Source organism: Blennius ocellaris (genome assembly GCF_963422515.1).
Source record: "Blennius ocellaris genome assembly, chromosome: 14".
Lineage (NCBI taxonomy): Eukaryota > Metazoa > Chordata > Actinopteri > Blenniiformes > Blenniidae > Blennius > Blennius ocellaris.
In genome coordinates, this window is record NC_137663.1 from 19,884,601 (window position 1) to 19,899,401 (window position 14,801).

The 14,801-nt window shown below is 42.8% G+C and overlaps 3 protein-coding genes across 3 annotated transcripts; 1 reads left to right on the plus strand and 2 right to left on the minus strand.

Moving 5' to 3' along the window:
• rtn2b (reticulon 2b) lies at positions 1-5,381 on the minus strand. Its single transcript, XM_080509129.1, has 7 exons — positions 5,312-5,381; positions 3,233-3,440; positions 2,994-3,132; positions 2,823-2,892; positions 2,362-2,408; positions 2,177-2,235; positions 1-2,091 (listed from the first exon to the last, which is right to left on the minus strand). The coding sequence occupies exons 1-7, from the start codon at positions 5,322-5,324 to the stop codon at positions 1,977-1,979; spliced, it is 651 nt and encodes a 216-aa protein (XP_080365255.1). The 5' UTR covers positions 5,325-5,381; the 3' UTR covers positions 1-1,976.
• Positions 5,382-7,484: 2,103 nt separating this feature from the next.
• On the plus strand, positions 7,485-10,786 carry ppm1nb (protein phosphatase, Mg2+/Mn2+ dependent, 1Nb (putative); the record flags this gene model as incomplete). The annotated part of the gene is made up of 4 exons (XM_080509120.1): positions 7,485-7,890; positions 8,094-8,665; positions 10,078-10,195; positions 10,708-10,786. The coding sequence occupies 4 exons, from the start codon at positions 7,485-7,487 to the stop codon at positions 10,713-10,715; spliced, it is 1,104 nt and encodes a 367-aa protein (XP_080365246.1). The 3' UTR covers positions 10,716-10,786.
• A 2,459-nt stretch (positions 10,787-13,245) lies between these two features.
• On the minus strand, positions 13,246-14,795 carry kcnk12l (potassium channel, subfamily K, member 12 like; the record flags this gene model as incomplete). The annotated part of the gene is made up of 2 exons (XM_080509118.1): positions 13,246-14,252; positions 14,411-14,795. 2 exons carry the CDS (start codon positions 14,793-14,795, stop codon positions 13,246-13,248), a joined length of 1,392 nt encoding a protein of 463 aa, XP_080365244.1.
• Positions 14,796-14,801: the final 6 nt, after the last annotated feature.

The following is a 14,801-nucleotide window of genomic DNA, read 5'->3' on the forward strand; positions in this document are numbered from 1 at the left end:
TCATGTGTAGTAAAGAACTTTATTGGGGCGCTAAATTACAACAGGAAATAACAATAAAAAATATATAAATACCAATAGAAAGAAACCTAAAACAAATGACAAAAAATGACAACTATAACAAATGATGCCTCCATTTAGGCACGTTAACTTTTTATTGGCCGTGACAAATGATCGACATTAAGAGGTGAAAATAGGCAGAAAACAATAATGATTTTAGATTGTGTTTAATACGTTTCCTCTATGATATTACCATGAAGCCACATATTTTGTGTTTTAGTGTGTTGTGCCAATGCGGGTCAATGCAGCTCTAAACAACCAACAAAACAGGTGTGACAAAAAATAAATACTATACTTCAAGCTCATTAAGACATTATGAGTGCAGCTCCATTGTAAGTTGAACACAGGTTAAACACTGCATCTAAAGAACTGCTCACAATTTAGTGGCTCAGGTTTGGCAGCATAACGAAAGAAACACTCATTGAAAAGATAACTTGTGTCTGCATGTGCTCCCCATTCACCTGGTCCTCCTGCTGATGTCACAGGACTAGATGAGAGTGAGGTCTATGGGAAGTATGTAGCGGGTAAAAGTATAAACTAATTTTTGCTGCACAATTCAAAATGCTGACAAATAATTGGAAGCTCTATATTTTATTCTTCTCGTATTACAAGAAAATGGAACTGATTACATTATAAGGTGTTTCGTATGACATGAATGAAATTCTAGAAAGACAATATGCATGAAGACGTCAGTAAACAGACTGATTGATTCAGATTCTGTTGAAATGGCAAATTATTACACTCCATCAAAAAAATAAATAAACAGTCAGTCAAAAAACGACGGTCCTTGATGACATAATAGTGATTTTGTCTTTTTTATTACAGCAGTATATTTTTATGGAACTCTCTAAATGACAAGAGAGAATGAATAGATTTGATATGAAGTTGAACGTCTTCCTGAAGCACATCCTTTATGTATATCTGGATGTTTTGGGGCGATTATTAGTTTCTCTGTTCATTCGTGCTCATAAAGTCTGTTCTTCAAGTCGTTCTTTTTCACAAACTAACTTCCATACAAAGTATCTGACAACGGCAATAAACATTTTACAAATGTTAGAAGATACATACAGATCATCGTCCCAGCCACTGATGTATTCTCACAGTCATTTGTTACTTGCTCTAAAAATTATGAGGCAGCTGATTAATGAAATAGTTAACTAAGTGATGAGGCGTCGTGGAAGGAGCATTTACTGTAAATACGACCGTGAATTACAAGTGTTGTGATTTTCTGTAATAATTATTCACAATGTATTTAAAGTTGCAGATGAGAGTGAAGATTCTCAGACTGTAATCATTAAAGAGCTGTAAGAGACTTACAGGGGTTGTTTTTTTTATGCCTGATTAAATGTGATGGAAGCAGAGCAGAAGCCTCATAAAAGTTGAAAAGAGTGTCTGCTAAGAAAGCTTTTTCTAATATGACAACGGAGCTAATGCTGATTAATGTTAAGTGATTTGCATGTTGTTTTCACTCTGTACAGCCAACAATGAGTGATGCTCAATAATGGAAGCAGCAATAATGCTCCGGTGTTTAGTTATGAATAATTCTGCAGTTGGAGGGAACACGGTGCTCACAAGTAAAAATAGACTTGTTACCAAAGGAGAAAAGTAAAAAAAAAAAAAAAAAAGCAGTAATATTCGACGCCGTTCCAACGGTGTGAACTGATTGTATTAATCACTGCCCGCGGAGAGAAACTCGGTAAATAAAATTCCCCTCCTCATATGCCTCCCTTCCCTCTCTTTGAGTGAATGGCAGCTTTGTTTCAGCTGTCAGGATCAATTAAATCTTGCTCCCATAAACGAGCATCGCGGTGGAGACATGGAAATGAGCTGCCCCTCCGGCGGCCCCACAGAGAAACGTCCCGTTCCAACACTTTCCAAATCCCTAATTCCTGGCTGCTTCCATTGTACAACCAACGCAGTTACTTTGACTTGGCTTTTGGTTTCGCGGCAGGTGTGGCTACGACTACAGGCTTCGGGCCCGGGGCCGGGGCCGGGGCAGGGGGGGGTCTCACAGACTCGTACAGATTCTTGCACCTGGAACAAAACAAGATAATCACAACACACAAGAACACAACACATATGTCGATACCAGCAGCTCAGTGAGAGGTGGGTTACTTACATATTCCTGATTTTTCTTACGAAACCTCTGACCGCCCGTGCGAGCCTTCTTATCCGCACCTGTCCGTGATAACAAGGGCAGTCAAAGAGTTGTTCTCCTGAGAAGCTTGAGTCTCGCTCTCCAGCGGCACGTTAGCGAATCACTGTTAAAGCTTGAACGATCAAAAAAACTGGAATGGAGCTCACCTGCTGCTTCTTGTACAGCAGAGGGAGGGAGAAAACGGCAATCACAGCTGTGAAGCAGAGGAAATAAAAGTGATTGATGGTATTTCAGGACAAACTGTTTGCAAAACACATTTAAATGCACGCTGCTCAAACTATTTATCAAACTGTCAAGTCAGCAGGAGATGGCCGGAGTTATGAAGCACGTGACTTATAAGAAAAGATTGTTTGTGGAGCGGGCCTTCAGTGGAGGAAAGAGCTTCAAGGAGGATCGGCTTTATGCCCTTGATGCACAATTGTTTTTAGTTGCATGATCCTAATCTGGGTTTCACCACTGAGGTGGCACATCATGAATGATTCATGAATTCTTTTTTGGGAAGGAGTCTCAACGGTAGGCAAGGCTGGCAGCCCAGCATCCTGCAGGCAAGGAGAATTAGCTCGGCGCTGAGGTGTCGGGGAACAACAGACACCTGAAAGTAACTCACCAGTGATCACCAGGGTCAGCCCGGTCGTGAGGACGCCAACGTAGCTCAGGAGATACAGAAGTAAAGCAAACTGAAGGAAGAAGCACATACATAGATAAAACATATGAAAATAAATCGCTGTTACTTGCGCATCTTTCAACACATCTGTTGCGACTTGAGTTTCGCTCAGACCTTTATGGAGTCCATTACGCTCTCAATGAACAGAAGACGTTTGAACTCCGTGACAGCGAATGCGATGAGCAGCACCACCTCCTCCACCAGCATCACCGTCTCCTTGTCGGTCAAGGAGTTGTCATAATCCAGATAGGACCTGAGGATGAAGTCGCACACAAACACACCCGCACAGGCCTTTAGTTGCGCGGACACTGAAATATACACACCCCCGGACCGTGTGAGTGTCGTTGCCTCACTGGAAGGGGTGAACCCCCGGGTTCCAGCGCAGCAGCTCCAGCAGTTTGTAGTACAGGCGGAGGGCGAAGGTGACACTCATGACACCGAGGAAGATGTGGGAGAGCACAGTGATGGCGCTCAGCTGAAAGAGGCTCGCAAGGCTGATCACCAGGCCTGTGAGCACCACAGCCGTCTTCTTTATGTTCCGCCAGTACACAAGCTCCACCACTGCAAAACAGGCCACACAAGTCAGCGGAGTAATGAAATCAATCTGTGACTTTAAAAGAGAATGTAGCATGATTACTGTGCATTAAATAAAGCCTTCGTCAAGCAACTTTGAGGGTTTTTTAATTTTTTTAAAATTTTCAACACTGCTTTATTTGCCTGTGACTGTTCTTAACCGTCACCTCTTACAATAATTCTTTGAGATGCAGAAGAAGGATCGATGTAAATTAGATTTGCAGTCAAGATGAAACTGACACCATAAGTTGAGAAAAGTCCTATAACTAACAGAAAAAAAAACTATTTTTAATCCCTCTTGAATGATCCTTCAGTGTGGATTATGAAAAACACAAGAAAAACAAGAACTAGTCTCGTGGAAAATCATCCAAAGTTTCCCAAAACAAAGCTACCAACAACAAACTTGTGCTACTTTCTGTTTTAAAATCAATTCAAACATACGGACAACATGATATACATAATAACTGAACGTGGCCTCATTGTTTCTGCATCTCAATAAAAATGCATGAGACCTTTCTGTGCTTGTCAGACTCCGCATGAGCAGAAACTGCGTCTCTGTATTGAGTCTAGTTGGAGGCTGTGTCTTCTTTATGAAGTTTGCATGTTCTCCCCATGCGTGAGTTTGTTCTCTCCAGATGTTTGTAGTTAATTGGTGACTCTGATCAAGGTGTAAATTTGAGTGTGTACCCTGTCTTCACCCACAGTGTTTAATCGAATAAGCTTCAACTAGAAGTAGTCCAAATCTTGGGGAAAAAGCAAGTATAGAACTTTAGACTGATGTTCATTTGCAGATCGAAGAAATGTATTTTCAGTCAACTTCAAATATGTTTCATATAATTTTGTGAAAATGAGGTTAATATTAACAATAATAATCCCACATCTCATGGGAATCTCTGCATATAAACCAGCCTGCAGGTGCAAAAAGAAATGGGAAACACATCGGCAAAGCACCTCATGATTCATTAGTTACAATAATGCGTGTTAATATACTGTGATCCTGTTATAGGTTCCGTTATATGAAAGAGGCTGGAGGAAGGATGACGAGGCAGCAGGACAAAAAGCAATAATTTGAAGTGACAGGACCATAAATAATATATATATTTCTGTCATATTTGCATAGACCATTCAATTTTAGTTTCTGTTCATGCAAAGAGCACATACACTAACGAATCAAAAAAGATTAAACCATCATTAGGTTTAAAGTCTTCAACCACTTTCCATTAACTTCCTGATTTCAGGCTTAACTTCAAGCTAATTAATAGAATAATGGGCTTTTTCCTGAAAAACACATTAGCCTACCTTAGCCAACACAACACTACACACACACACACAATCACTAACTGCCTTATTGACGTCTACTCTACTGTGTAAATATAACAGCACAGAATAACTAATGAAGCAAGCAGTTGGTATTGAATATGTTTACTTAAGTAATCACAAGATGAAGCACAAAGAGTAATTCTCCTATTTAAGCCTTTGCACAAGTAATCTCCCAGTAAAGTCTTACTCGTACCCCAACGCTTAATCTAATCCAAAATAACATAAATGGATTTTGAATAATCGCAAACAGAATAAGTCTGACAAGAAAACACTACATCACCGTCGTTTAGAATTCAAGAGTCACACAAAGAACAAAGCAACAGTCGTACAGCTAAAAGCTCCTCATTTAGCTGAGTGTGTCCATCTGTCCACCCAGTGAAAGATCTGCTGGACTCAGGAGTTGACTTGCCATCCTGTCAGTATTCACACCAGCCCACTGACAGGGGGAATAACAAACCCCGTGCTTCTCCCCCACCTGACAGCCGAACTCTGCCCGGCTCCTTCTGTTTACTCAAAGCCGCCACTATTTGTTTCCTTACGTTTGTTGGCCATTTCTGCGGCGATCCTGCTTGCTCCCCCTCTCTTCCTTATGCTCCCACTGTTGGCCTGTACACTGGGCTTTTTTTGGCCACCCCGGCTCCGTCAGCAATATAAGGCCTGGCTGGCCTAATTTTATCCTGTATTGGATACACCCTGCTTGAATTTTCACACACACACACACACACACACACACACACACACACACACACACACACACACACACACACACACACACACACACACACACACACACACACACACACACACACACACACACAAATTGGGAACCTGAGACATCAGCATGTCCCCCGAGCTCAGAGACTCTTCTGCTTCCTCCACCAGTTGGCAGTGAACCTGCACACAGAGAGCTTCACAACAGGTTAGCGGGGAACAGCTTTATCTGTCCAATTCCTCACCAATTAAGAATCCTAAGAAGTTCAATCATGTCAGAGTGTGTCTCTCTGCAGCTGCTGTGTACTGTAGTAATTATAATGGACTAACACATTTATAATGAAGCTTCATTATGATTACATGGGCCAACAGTCAAAGTGCAAGTGCTTCATTTAGGACACTTTGGAAGCATCACAATGATGGATAATTCCCTCATTAGGTTTAAGAAACCTAGTATCTCATATTTCTCTGCTGGTATCTCTAAAGACATCTTGGAGCCAACTCACCTCATTATCAACACACAGTAGACTCAACACACTCCCAAGGAAATATTTGTAGGTCCTCTCGAAAACAGTGAAAATTTATTTTAGTAACATTCTCATAGTGTGACAATATTTTTTCATGGATTTGTCTTTAGCACATCCCCCCAGCAGGTCAAGTGTGTGCAATGTGCATGGGCCAAATGGTGAGCAGAATCCATTATAGTGTACATCACAGAAATGGCCAACTTACTATTTGTAAACACACATGCATGTCCAAATGTTGCTATTTCAAAATAAATCAAAAACAATTTGCAGGTGCATTGAGGCTGCACACACAAGCTCAGACACTGTACCTTCTTCTCATGTGTGCGCATGTGTTTGTGATGAATAGCTGGTACAATGTTGTGAGTTATCACAAATGAGAGCTCATCCATTCTTTCCTGTGTGGTCGGAGCACCTCGGCCAGCAGAGCGTCCGCACCTAAATCAAAGTATGAGGCGAATTCCAGAGAGTGGTCATGTCAGCAGGGCTAAGCTGTGGTTCAGGGGGAATGATGCCAAACACAACAGCTGTAAAACATGTTGTGGTGCATAATCATTCAAAATGAAAAAAAAAAACCCACAAAAAACACATGCACTTTCAAGATAGAATATTAAAGAATATATATGTCTGACTATTTACCACCACTGAAAAATACAAAATAATAATAATAATAATAATAATAATAATAATAATAATAATAATAATAATAACATTAATACCTGTTGTTGTTATTATTATTATTATTATTATTATTATTATTATTATTACTATTATTATATACATTAGAAACACTACCATCATGTTTAGTTTAAAAATAATGTAAGAAAAATCTGTTTAAAGGGATAATCATAAATCTTCTTCTCTCTGTCTTCTGCTATCACACACTTTGTGCTAAATGGCCGACGCTCATGTAATCCGCAAACCCATAATCCAAGCCGATCAAAGGTTGAGATTACTGACGGCGTAGGAAGGGCAGAGCCGCAGATAGGCGGACAGTGAGAGAGGCTGAGCTCAGACATGACAGTGACAATGCTCGCAGGGCAGGGATTGGTGCACATAAATAGCCGGCCAATCACAGCAGATGCAGGGAAAATAACAAGGCGAAAGGAGAGCTGGGGAAAGAGGGAAGAGCTATGAAAAAGCGAGGGAGAAGGTGAAATCACAGCAGCACAGAGACAAAAAACTGGATCGGGGGGAGAGAGGAAGAATGAGCAGACGAGGGAACGCTGATCAGTGAAGTCTCCAGAGAGGAAGAGCCGAGGAGAGGAAGGAGATGAGAAGCGAGAGGGGGGAAGGCAGCCAGCACAGAGAACATCCATCAGCTCAGGCTGCCATGCTCTGAGCCCTGGAGCGGCAGGGCTACGCAGACACTGCACAGGCCCATCGTCAGGCCCACGCCTCAGCCCTCCGTCCCAGCCGCAAACACCAGGGCAGGGACAAAGGAAGATCCTCCAAGCGTCAGCCGCACGTCAGAGCCATGAGGACGGCCAGGAAGGGGAACGTGGAGATGCCTGCATTCGTGCGGCAGCTGGTGAAAGAAACAGAGAAGAGGGTCAGCTCCTTCTTCAAGGGGGGCCGTGGGGGAACGGCAGAAGGAGAGCCACCAGGGAAGGGTGAGAAGGAGGAGGTCATCCCCAGCCCTTACCTGGACCGGCCAGTGCTGGACAAACTGGCAGAGGAGGGCTGCGCCCGCTGGGGTCTCACCTATGCCCTGGGAAGTATGCAGGGATGGAGGGCCAACATGGAGGACTTCCACAACTGCGTGCCACAGCTGGGTGGAGAGTTAGCTGACTGGAGCTTCTTTGCCGTGTTTGACGGACATGCAGGCAGCAACGTGGCACAGTACTCCTCTCAGCACCTCCTGGGTCACATCCTGGCTACAGGTGATTAGAAATGGAAAGTAAACTGAATGTATAGAAAAGCCAAAGAAGCTGGTAATTCACTGACTGTCCATTAATGCTCAACTGTGTTTAATCCAAATCTTTGCACCAAATACAGGGCATCAATAACATCAACTGAATGTCATGTCTTTGCAGCACCTAGTTTGATAAACAACTGTGTCCCGACTTTGTTTTTGTGATGGCAGGCGGAATGGGACCAGAGGACGACCCCGGGAAGGTAAAAGGAGCCATCACGGAAGGTTTCTTCCAAACAGACAGGCACTTGCACTCTGTGGCTCGTCGAGAAGGCTGGGAGAGGGGCGGCACCACCGTGGTGGCCACACTCATCTCGCCCTACTACATCTACTTTGCCAACTGTGGGGACTCCAGGGCCATGCTGTGCAGGTCTGGGCAGGTTTGCTTCTCCACCGAAGACCACAAACCTTACAGCCCTCTGGAGAAGGAGCGAATCGAGAGTGCAGGCGGCTCCGTGTCCCTCCAACGGATCAACGGCTCCCTGGCAGTGTCCCGCGCCCTGGGCGACTTCAGCTACAAGGGGGCAGAGAACCGCACCCCGTGCGAGCAGATGGTGTCTCCAGAGCCGGAGGTGTTCGTAGTGGAGCGCTCGCCGGCAGATGAGTTCCTGGTGCTCGCCTGCGATGGCGTGTGGGACACCATCAGCAACGAAGATCTGTGCGCCTTCATCCACAACCGGCTGCAAGTCAGCACTGACCTGAGGGACGTCTGCAACCAAGTTATTGACCTCTGTCTCTACAAGGTCAGAACTGGCTAGGTTTCTGTACAACAAGTCCTTTTTAACTGAACATAAAACATCTTTTCAGGCTGAAACTCACTTACATAATTTTGAATGCGCTTTCATGGTTGATCTGAAACGGAGTTTCAGAGTTTATCTAAAATAAGTACACGTTTTTAAAGGTGTCACAGTTTCGACAATACAAACGCGTGATCAACATAATTCATTCTTATGTTTAATCTTGTGCTCGATATCTTAAGGATTTACTTCCATTAAGAACAACAAATATGGTGTTGATAATCAAGTCAACAAGAGCTTGGGAATTAACCTGTGAATGTTTCGTGTATATAAAAGCTGGTATCTGCAGCTGAAAACTACACTATAGGAGGAAGGATGATTCAGAACAATCAACTAACTATACTAATATTGTACTGTGACTCTAGGAATTAATTATTGCAAAGTTTCAAAGGCAAACCCAAATTAACTAGATAAACAACTTATCCTTACATGTTTACAAACTTTAAAAAACATGCATAGTATAGTATTACACTATATTACACTGTGTTCTTACACTATATTACACTATGTTATTACACTATACAGCTGGTTATACTGAGATTTAAGTGAATTTCTTTTAACTCCAGTAGCTCTGGTGGTCACTGCAACAAATATCATGTAAATGCGTAAAGAGGTTTTTCTTCCTCAGTGGTGTAAAGTGTTTTCTGCTGAGGCTTCTTCTGACTTGTTTAGACTCTGGCTGCTGCTGCAGCTGTTTGGGATGCAATAGTCTGACAGATCGCCTTAAAATAGGCTGCTAGGATGTCACAACGAGTTACGTGGGATAATTCTGGGGTCCTATGGGAAGTCATTTAGGCCACTATCACACAGAACAGGGTGAAAACAGAATTCTGGACCATAACATCACCATTAAACTTATCTTAGTGTGTGGGAATAATTGCTTCAGTAGAGACATCCCCAATAATGTTATGGAGGCTATACACAACTGTACACATACAAGTCCACTATTAATTGGGGACTGTGGAAAGAAATGTCAACAATACTTTGTTTTGTCACTCATTACTGAAATGTAGTGAGAGAATCCCCATTATAACACTCATAGGTACTCAGGTCCATTATCTATCTTGTGGGTTTTTTTTAGAAACACATCAACACAAACACGTGCACGTATGGTGCCATTATGTAACTGAGATTCATCTTCAATGTGCACAATGACCTCAAAATGTCAGGGCTCCTTCCACACTCCATTTAGCGTGTTCCTGCTTCACTGCGTCAGTGTGACATTGGGAGGCAAACCTTGAGGTGAAAATGATCTCTTTCTAAAGCTAGGCTCATAGGATTAAATAATGTTTCATATGTTGACATTTGTAAGGTCAGCCATCATTACTCACCCTTGCTGACTCTGCTTCACGCCACAGGGCAGCTTGGACAACATCAGCATCATCCTGCTGTGCTTCCCTGGAGCCCCCCAGCTGTCTGCAGAGGCGTTACACCACGAGGCCGAACTGGAGGACCTGCTGGAGTCCAAAGTGGCTGGTGAGTGAGCTGAGTAATGATGATGTGCATGGAAGACCTTTCACACAAGTTCTTTATAAAATATGTCACTCTTCATTTTCACACCTTTTCTTCAAAATACTTGTTTATTGCTGGAGCAATTAATAATTGTTATCCGCTAAATGCTACCAAGGAAACACTAAGTGGCCTGTGGAGACAATTTCAATATAGTGAAAAACTCTTAACGTCCAAAGTTTGACAGATTACGTGATTATTGACGCTGCATCTCTTCATTATTACTAAAAGACTGTAAATGCACATTAAAACAAATGTGCATTTATCTGTAGCTGAAAATAGTAGAAATAAATGTGCTTTTGTTTTCCCTGTTTACTGAACTTTTCAATGCCCAGACTGGTGTCAGATTACTATCTGTTGATGTGGATCATTTAGTTATCAATATCAAAGCTTACTCTTTGAGGCGCATGTAACAAAACAAAAAAAAAATCCCTGAATGTGCTCAGATGAGTGCCTCTTTCTTCCACCATCTAACAGAGATTTATGATGAGCTGTGTGCCAGAGGAGAGGAGCCTGACCTGCTCTCTGTCCTCACTGTGCTCGCATCCACTGTCATCCCCGGTTTGCCTCCGGGTGGAGGGATACAGAGCAAGTAGGTGACCACAAATGACTCTTCTTGTGTTACTCTGTGTGGGTGTATAACAGTCTGCGTATATATACTGACTGTGTTGTTCAATGACACCATGTCACTTCTGTCTACAACAGGAGGAACTGTATTATTTCTGCTTACTACCAACAACGGGAAATTCACATGCCTACAGTACCAGATGTGAGTAGCAACGCTACTGTTGTCCCATTTTAATCATTGAAATACATATTAATCCTTCGCCTATGCTAATTACATTCACTGATATTTCCTTATTGTGTGCGTGCGTGCATGTGTGTGTGTGTGTGTGTGTGTGTGTGTGTGTGTGTGTGTGTGTGTGTGTGTGTGTGTGTGTGTGTGTGTGTTTGTGTCCAGGACTTGGGGGGCTCTTAGAGGACCAAATGAACTTTGTGTCCAGAGATCCACAAAGGAGCTGAAATCAATGTGAATATTTCCCCATTAAAACAAAAAGGGAGATGATAAACAGACCAAAGTGTTTGTTTACATCATATCAAAAAGCAGCAACTTGTCGTAACAAATGCAATGCAAAAATAGATCTAATAATACCTGATACTTTATATTTGTACAAGAAGGATATTTTGTAAAAAAAAAACAACGAAAAAAACAAAGCCTACTCAGAGACTCTGACCCAGCAACAAACCTCTGCCTCTTATTCAGTGAACAGTAAGTACAGATTCAAGTAACACCCTGTCAAACTGAATAACAACCAACTGTGAAATTGTACATTTTTGTTGGATAAATCATTAGTACATGTAGGAGTGATGTTTTAAGAATAGATAGAAAAACGTAATTATTTAAGGAGTTTATGTTTGACTTTTCTTCTTCAGGAAGAAAATACATGTTGAATACATTGTTAATGCCAGCCAAAAGCTCGCATGCAGCAAACATATATCCAGCTGTGTCGGTGTGAATACTCTTGCAGTTTATGGGAATGCACAAATTCACCCCATTCTTTCCTCATTGCTGGAAGTGACGGGCAAACAAACGATTTAGGATTTATTTCTGAACACATCGAGAAAAAATACATTTCACCATTAAATACAATGAATAATGATGTTACTGAAGTAGTGTTCAACTTTGCATATTTTTAACCATTCATAAGATGAGACCTCCTTAGTTGGAGTACTGTTTGATATTGAAAAGGAAATCAGTAAGTACCAGAAAACCAATGAATCTGACTTTTACATGGATAGGCTCTATATTCCTACATTATTTTGTGTCTGTGAAATGTATTTTTTCCATGAACTGGGTATTCTGTACTGTGCTGCCTTACTCATCTTTTATATAGTTGTAAAAACAAAGCGTCAGAACGGGTCCGTTTCTGAATGGAGTCTTTTATCTGCGTTGTGACATCATTTAAGTGAGATATTTTCGGTGTATAAGAATATTGATTGTTTCAACCAAATAAAGAATATTTAATTGATGAATGGTCTGTTTTGAAGTCATTGACATTGATGAAAATACACCATTGCATGTGACTGCCAGATGAAAACAGGTGAGACTCGCTCGCAGAAGATCTCTAGTCAGGAAGCTTTTTCTAATACAATCTTTTCACATTAGTGACACAAAAATACACAAAATAGATTTAAATGAGGGTTTGTTTTTTTTGCATAGTAAAGAGTCTTGTCTAGTCAAGCCATGGGAAGCCTAAATCCTTCTCCACACTCTGTTGATGTGATCCTTCGAATATTTGCAAAGCACTTGTTGACTTAAGTGGGTCCTCGACGAGCCACGTTTGATTAGATGTTCTCTTTCAAAAACCCTGGATGTCTTTCATGATGATGATGATGATGATGAATTTCAATGACATGGAATGATGAAGCAAGAGGAGTATGTTGCAAGCAATCAACAAATTAAAACATCCACCCCATGGTGCTTGTAAGCTCCTGTGATGTTCTGGAGAAGCTGCATACAAATCTTGATTTACATGTTTTCTATGTGCAGCTACTTATCTTGATGGACACTGTAGCTACGGTGTCTGTACATTCACTAATACAGATGGCCACCTCACATGCGGCCATATGTGTTGCACAGCTTGGGAGACATGTGCAAGACTCTTAAATCAGCAGTCCTTTTGAAGTGGTCCTTCACTGCTCGTTTCCTCTGATTGCTTTGGTATGAGTCAATCACTTGAAGACATCAGACCCCTCTTCAAGCTGATGCTGAATTCTTTTAATCGCCTTTTTACTCTCCTTCCCCTCACCATACAAAATATGCTAGAAGTTCACCATTGTCTGAAATGGTTTGGACCAAACATTTTCAACATAAAGATTTTGTATACTCGCAGTGATGGTGACGCCTATCATTGCTTTTGTCTGATCGCTTCCTAAAGAGTAGCTTAAAGAAAAGAGCTTCAATACACAGAATCCAAAGCAATGTACACGGCATGGGAACAACTAAAATTCTGAAGTTATCTATCCACGCTGGTTTCCTGTAAGCGGTTATTCATAATTCCCAAGGCCCCCACGCCACCAGAGAATCCATTTTGGTGGCTGTAACTTTGCCGTGGGCCCTGGTGTGCCGTTTCGCTCAGCTGCTTTTGCAGCAGTGCCAGAGACACTTTGTTTGACACCATGAACTCATTGACAGAGATCATCTCTCCTGACAGACGTCGCCCTACGCACACTTCAGCCACCGTCCCGGCATCCGTCTCACTGTCACACACTGTCTCCACAGAGCCGTCTCTATAATGGTGTCTGCCCACGGGGCGTTGCGAGGAGATGGGCTGCACCGCGTTGCGTTTCATGCGTTTTGGCCTGAGGCGTGCAGGTATACGTCTTTGGTTGTGACTTTTCTTCTGCAGGCAGGGGCAGCAAAGCCACCAGCAGCTACATGTCGAGCAGGAACAAAGCTTATACTGGCCTGAGCAGACCAGTTTGCCTAAGATCCAGTTGAGAGTTTGCTTGATGATTATGGAAATGACATTGAAAAGCGAGTAGATACAACATACTCCCATCAGGATGAAAAGGCAGTTTCCAAGTCGGTAGGCTTCCTGGGATTCATACTGCTGTCTTTGGCTGCTCACCAGGTCGCCAAAACCAATGGTGCTAAAAGCTACAAAGCAAAAGTAGAGGGAGTCCACGTAGCTCCAGTTCTCCATGGAGCTGTACAGGGTGGAGGCACTGCATGCAATTACAACCGACGCGAGTCCCAGGATTAACATCACGTAATAGACTGAAGGTTTCCAGCCTTCCAGGCTGTCCTCCTCGCCTGACGACCCCTCTCTGCTCGACACCATCCGAACTCCAGCGCATCTCAGCCGACGCTCGTGGCACCAGCGCATGATGTACGCTAGCATTGTGATGATCCTCTCCAGGAAAAGGTTAAAGAAGAGGATGGTGGCGGCACAGCCAATCAGACCATAAAAGATCAGGAATATTTTTCCTGCTATTGTCGCTGGCGTAGTCATGCCAAATCCTGAAGGGGACAAACACAAAAAATTAAAGGTTAAGTGTCATGCTTTGTGGTTGTCTTGATCAGATTGCAACTCATAAGTAATGTGCAAATTCAGAAGAAGGATCAGAAAAAAACAAAAACAAAGTATGTCTAAAACAGATTTAAAAGTGAACACTTACCAATAGTGGAGACCACTGTGCCCACAAAGTAAAATGCTCCAGAAAAGTCCCATCGTGGCCTGAGTGCGTCCACTCTGATCCCAGCTCCGTTCGCCTCCTCGTACTGCCGCAGCAGAGTGTGCAGGGCGCCGAGGTTCACCTTGTATCGCCTGGTGAAATTGTCCAACTGCTGTTTCCAGAGAAGACGGGCACGGAGCTCAAAGGGATGCTCCAAAGCTGAGAAGATGGCCGCCCCACACAATAGGTATAGGAGGATGAGGCCGGCCAGCAGGAAGAACCGAGCGTTGTCTTCATTCATGGGTGCTCTTGGGCAGCAGCAGCCACCTGTCGCCCTCCTGTGAGCCATGAGCACAGCAGTAGCAGAGAGACACCACCGCAACAACATGCACTG

Coding starts and splice junctions, on each gene's coding strand:
- rtn2b (XM_080509129.1), bottom strand. Junction 2,893..2,993: donor GCGTAATGGACTCCATAAAG/GTCTGAGCGAAA, acceptor TTCTTCCTTCAG/TTTGCTTTACTTCTGTATCT. Junction 2,092..2,176: donor GTAAGAAAAATCAGGAATAT/GTAAGTAACCCA, acceptor GTTTTGTTCCAG/GTGCAAGAATCTGTACGAGT.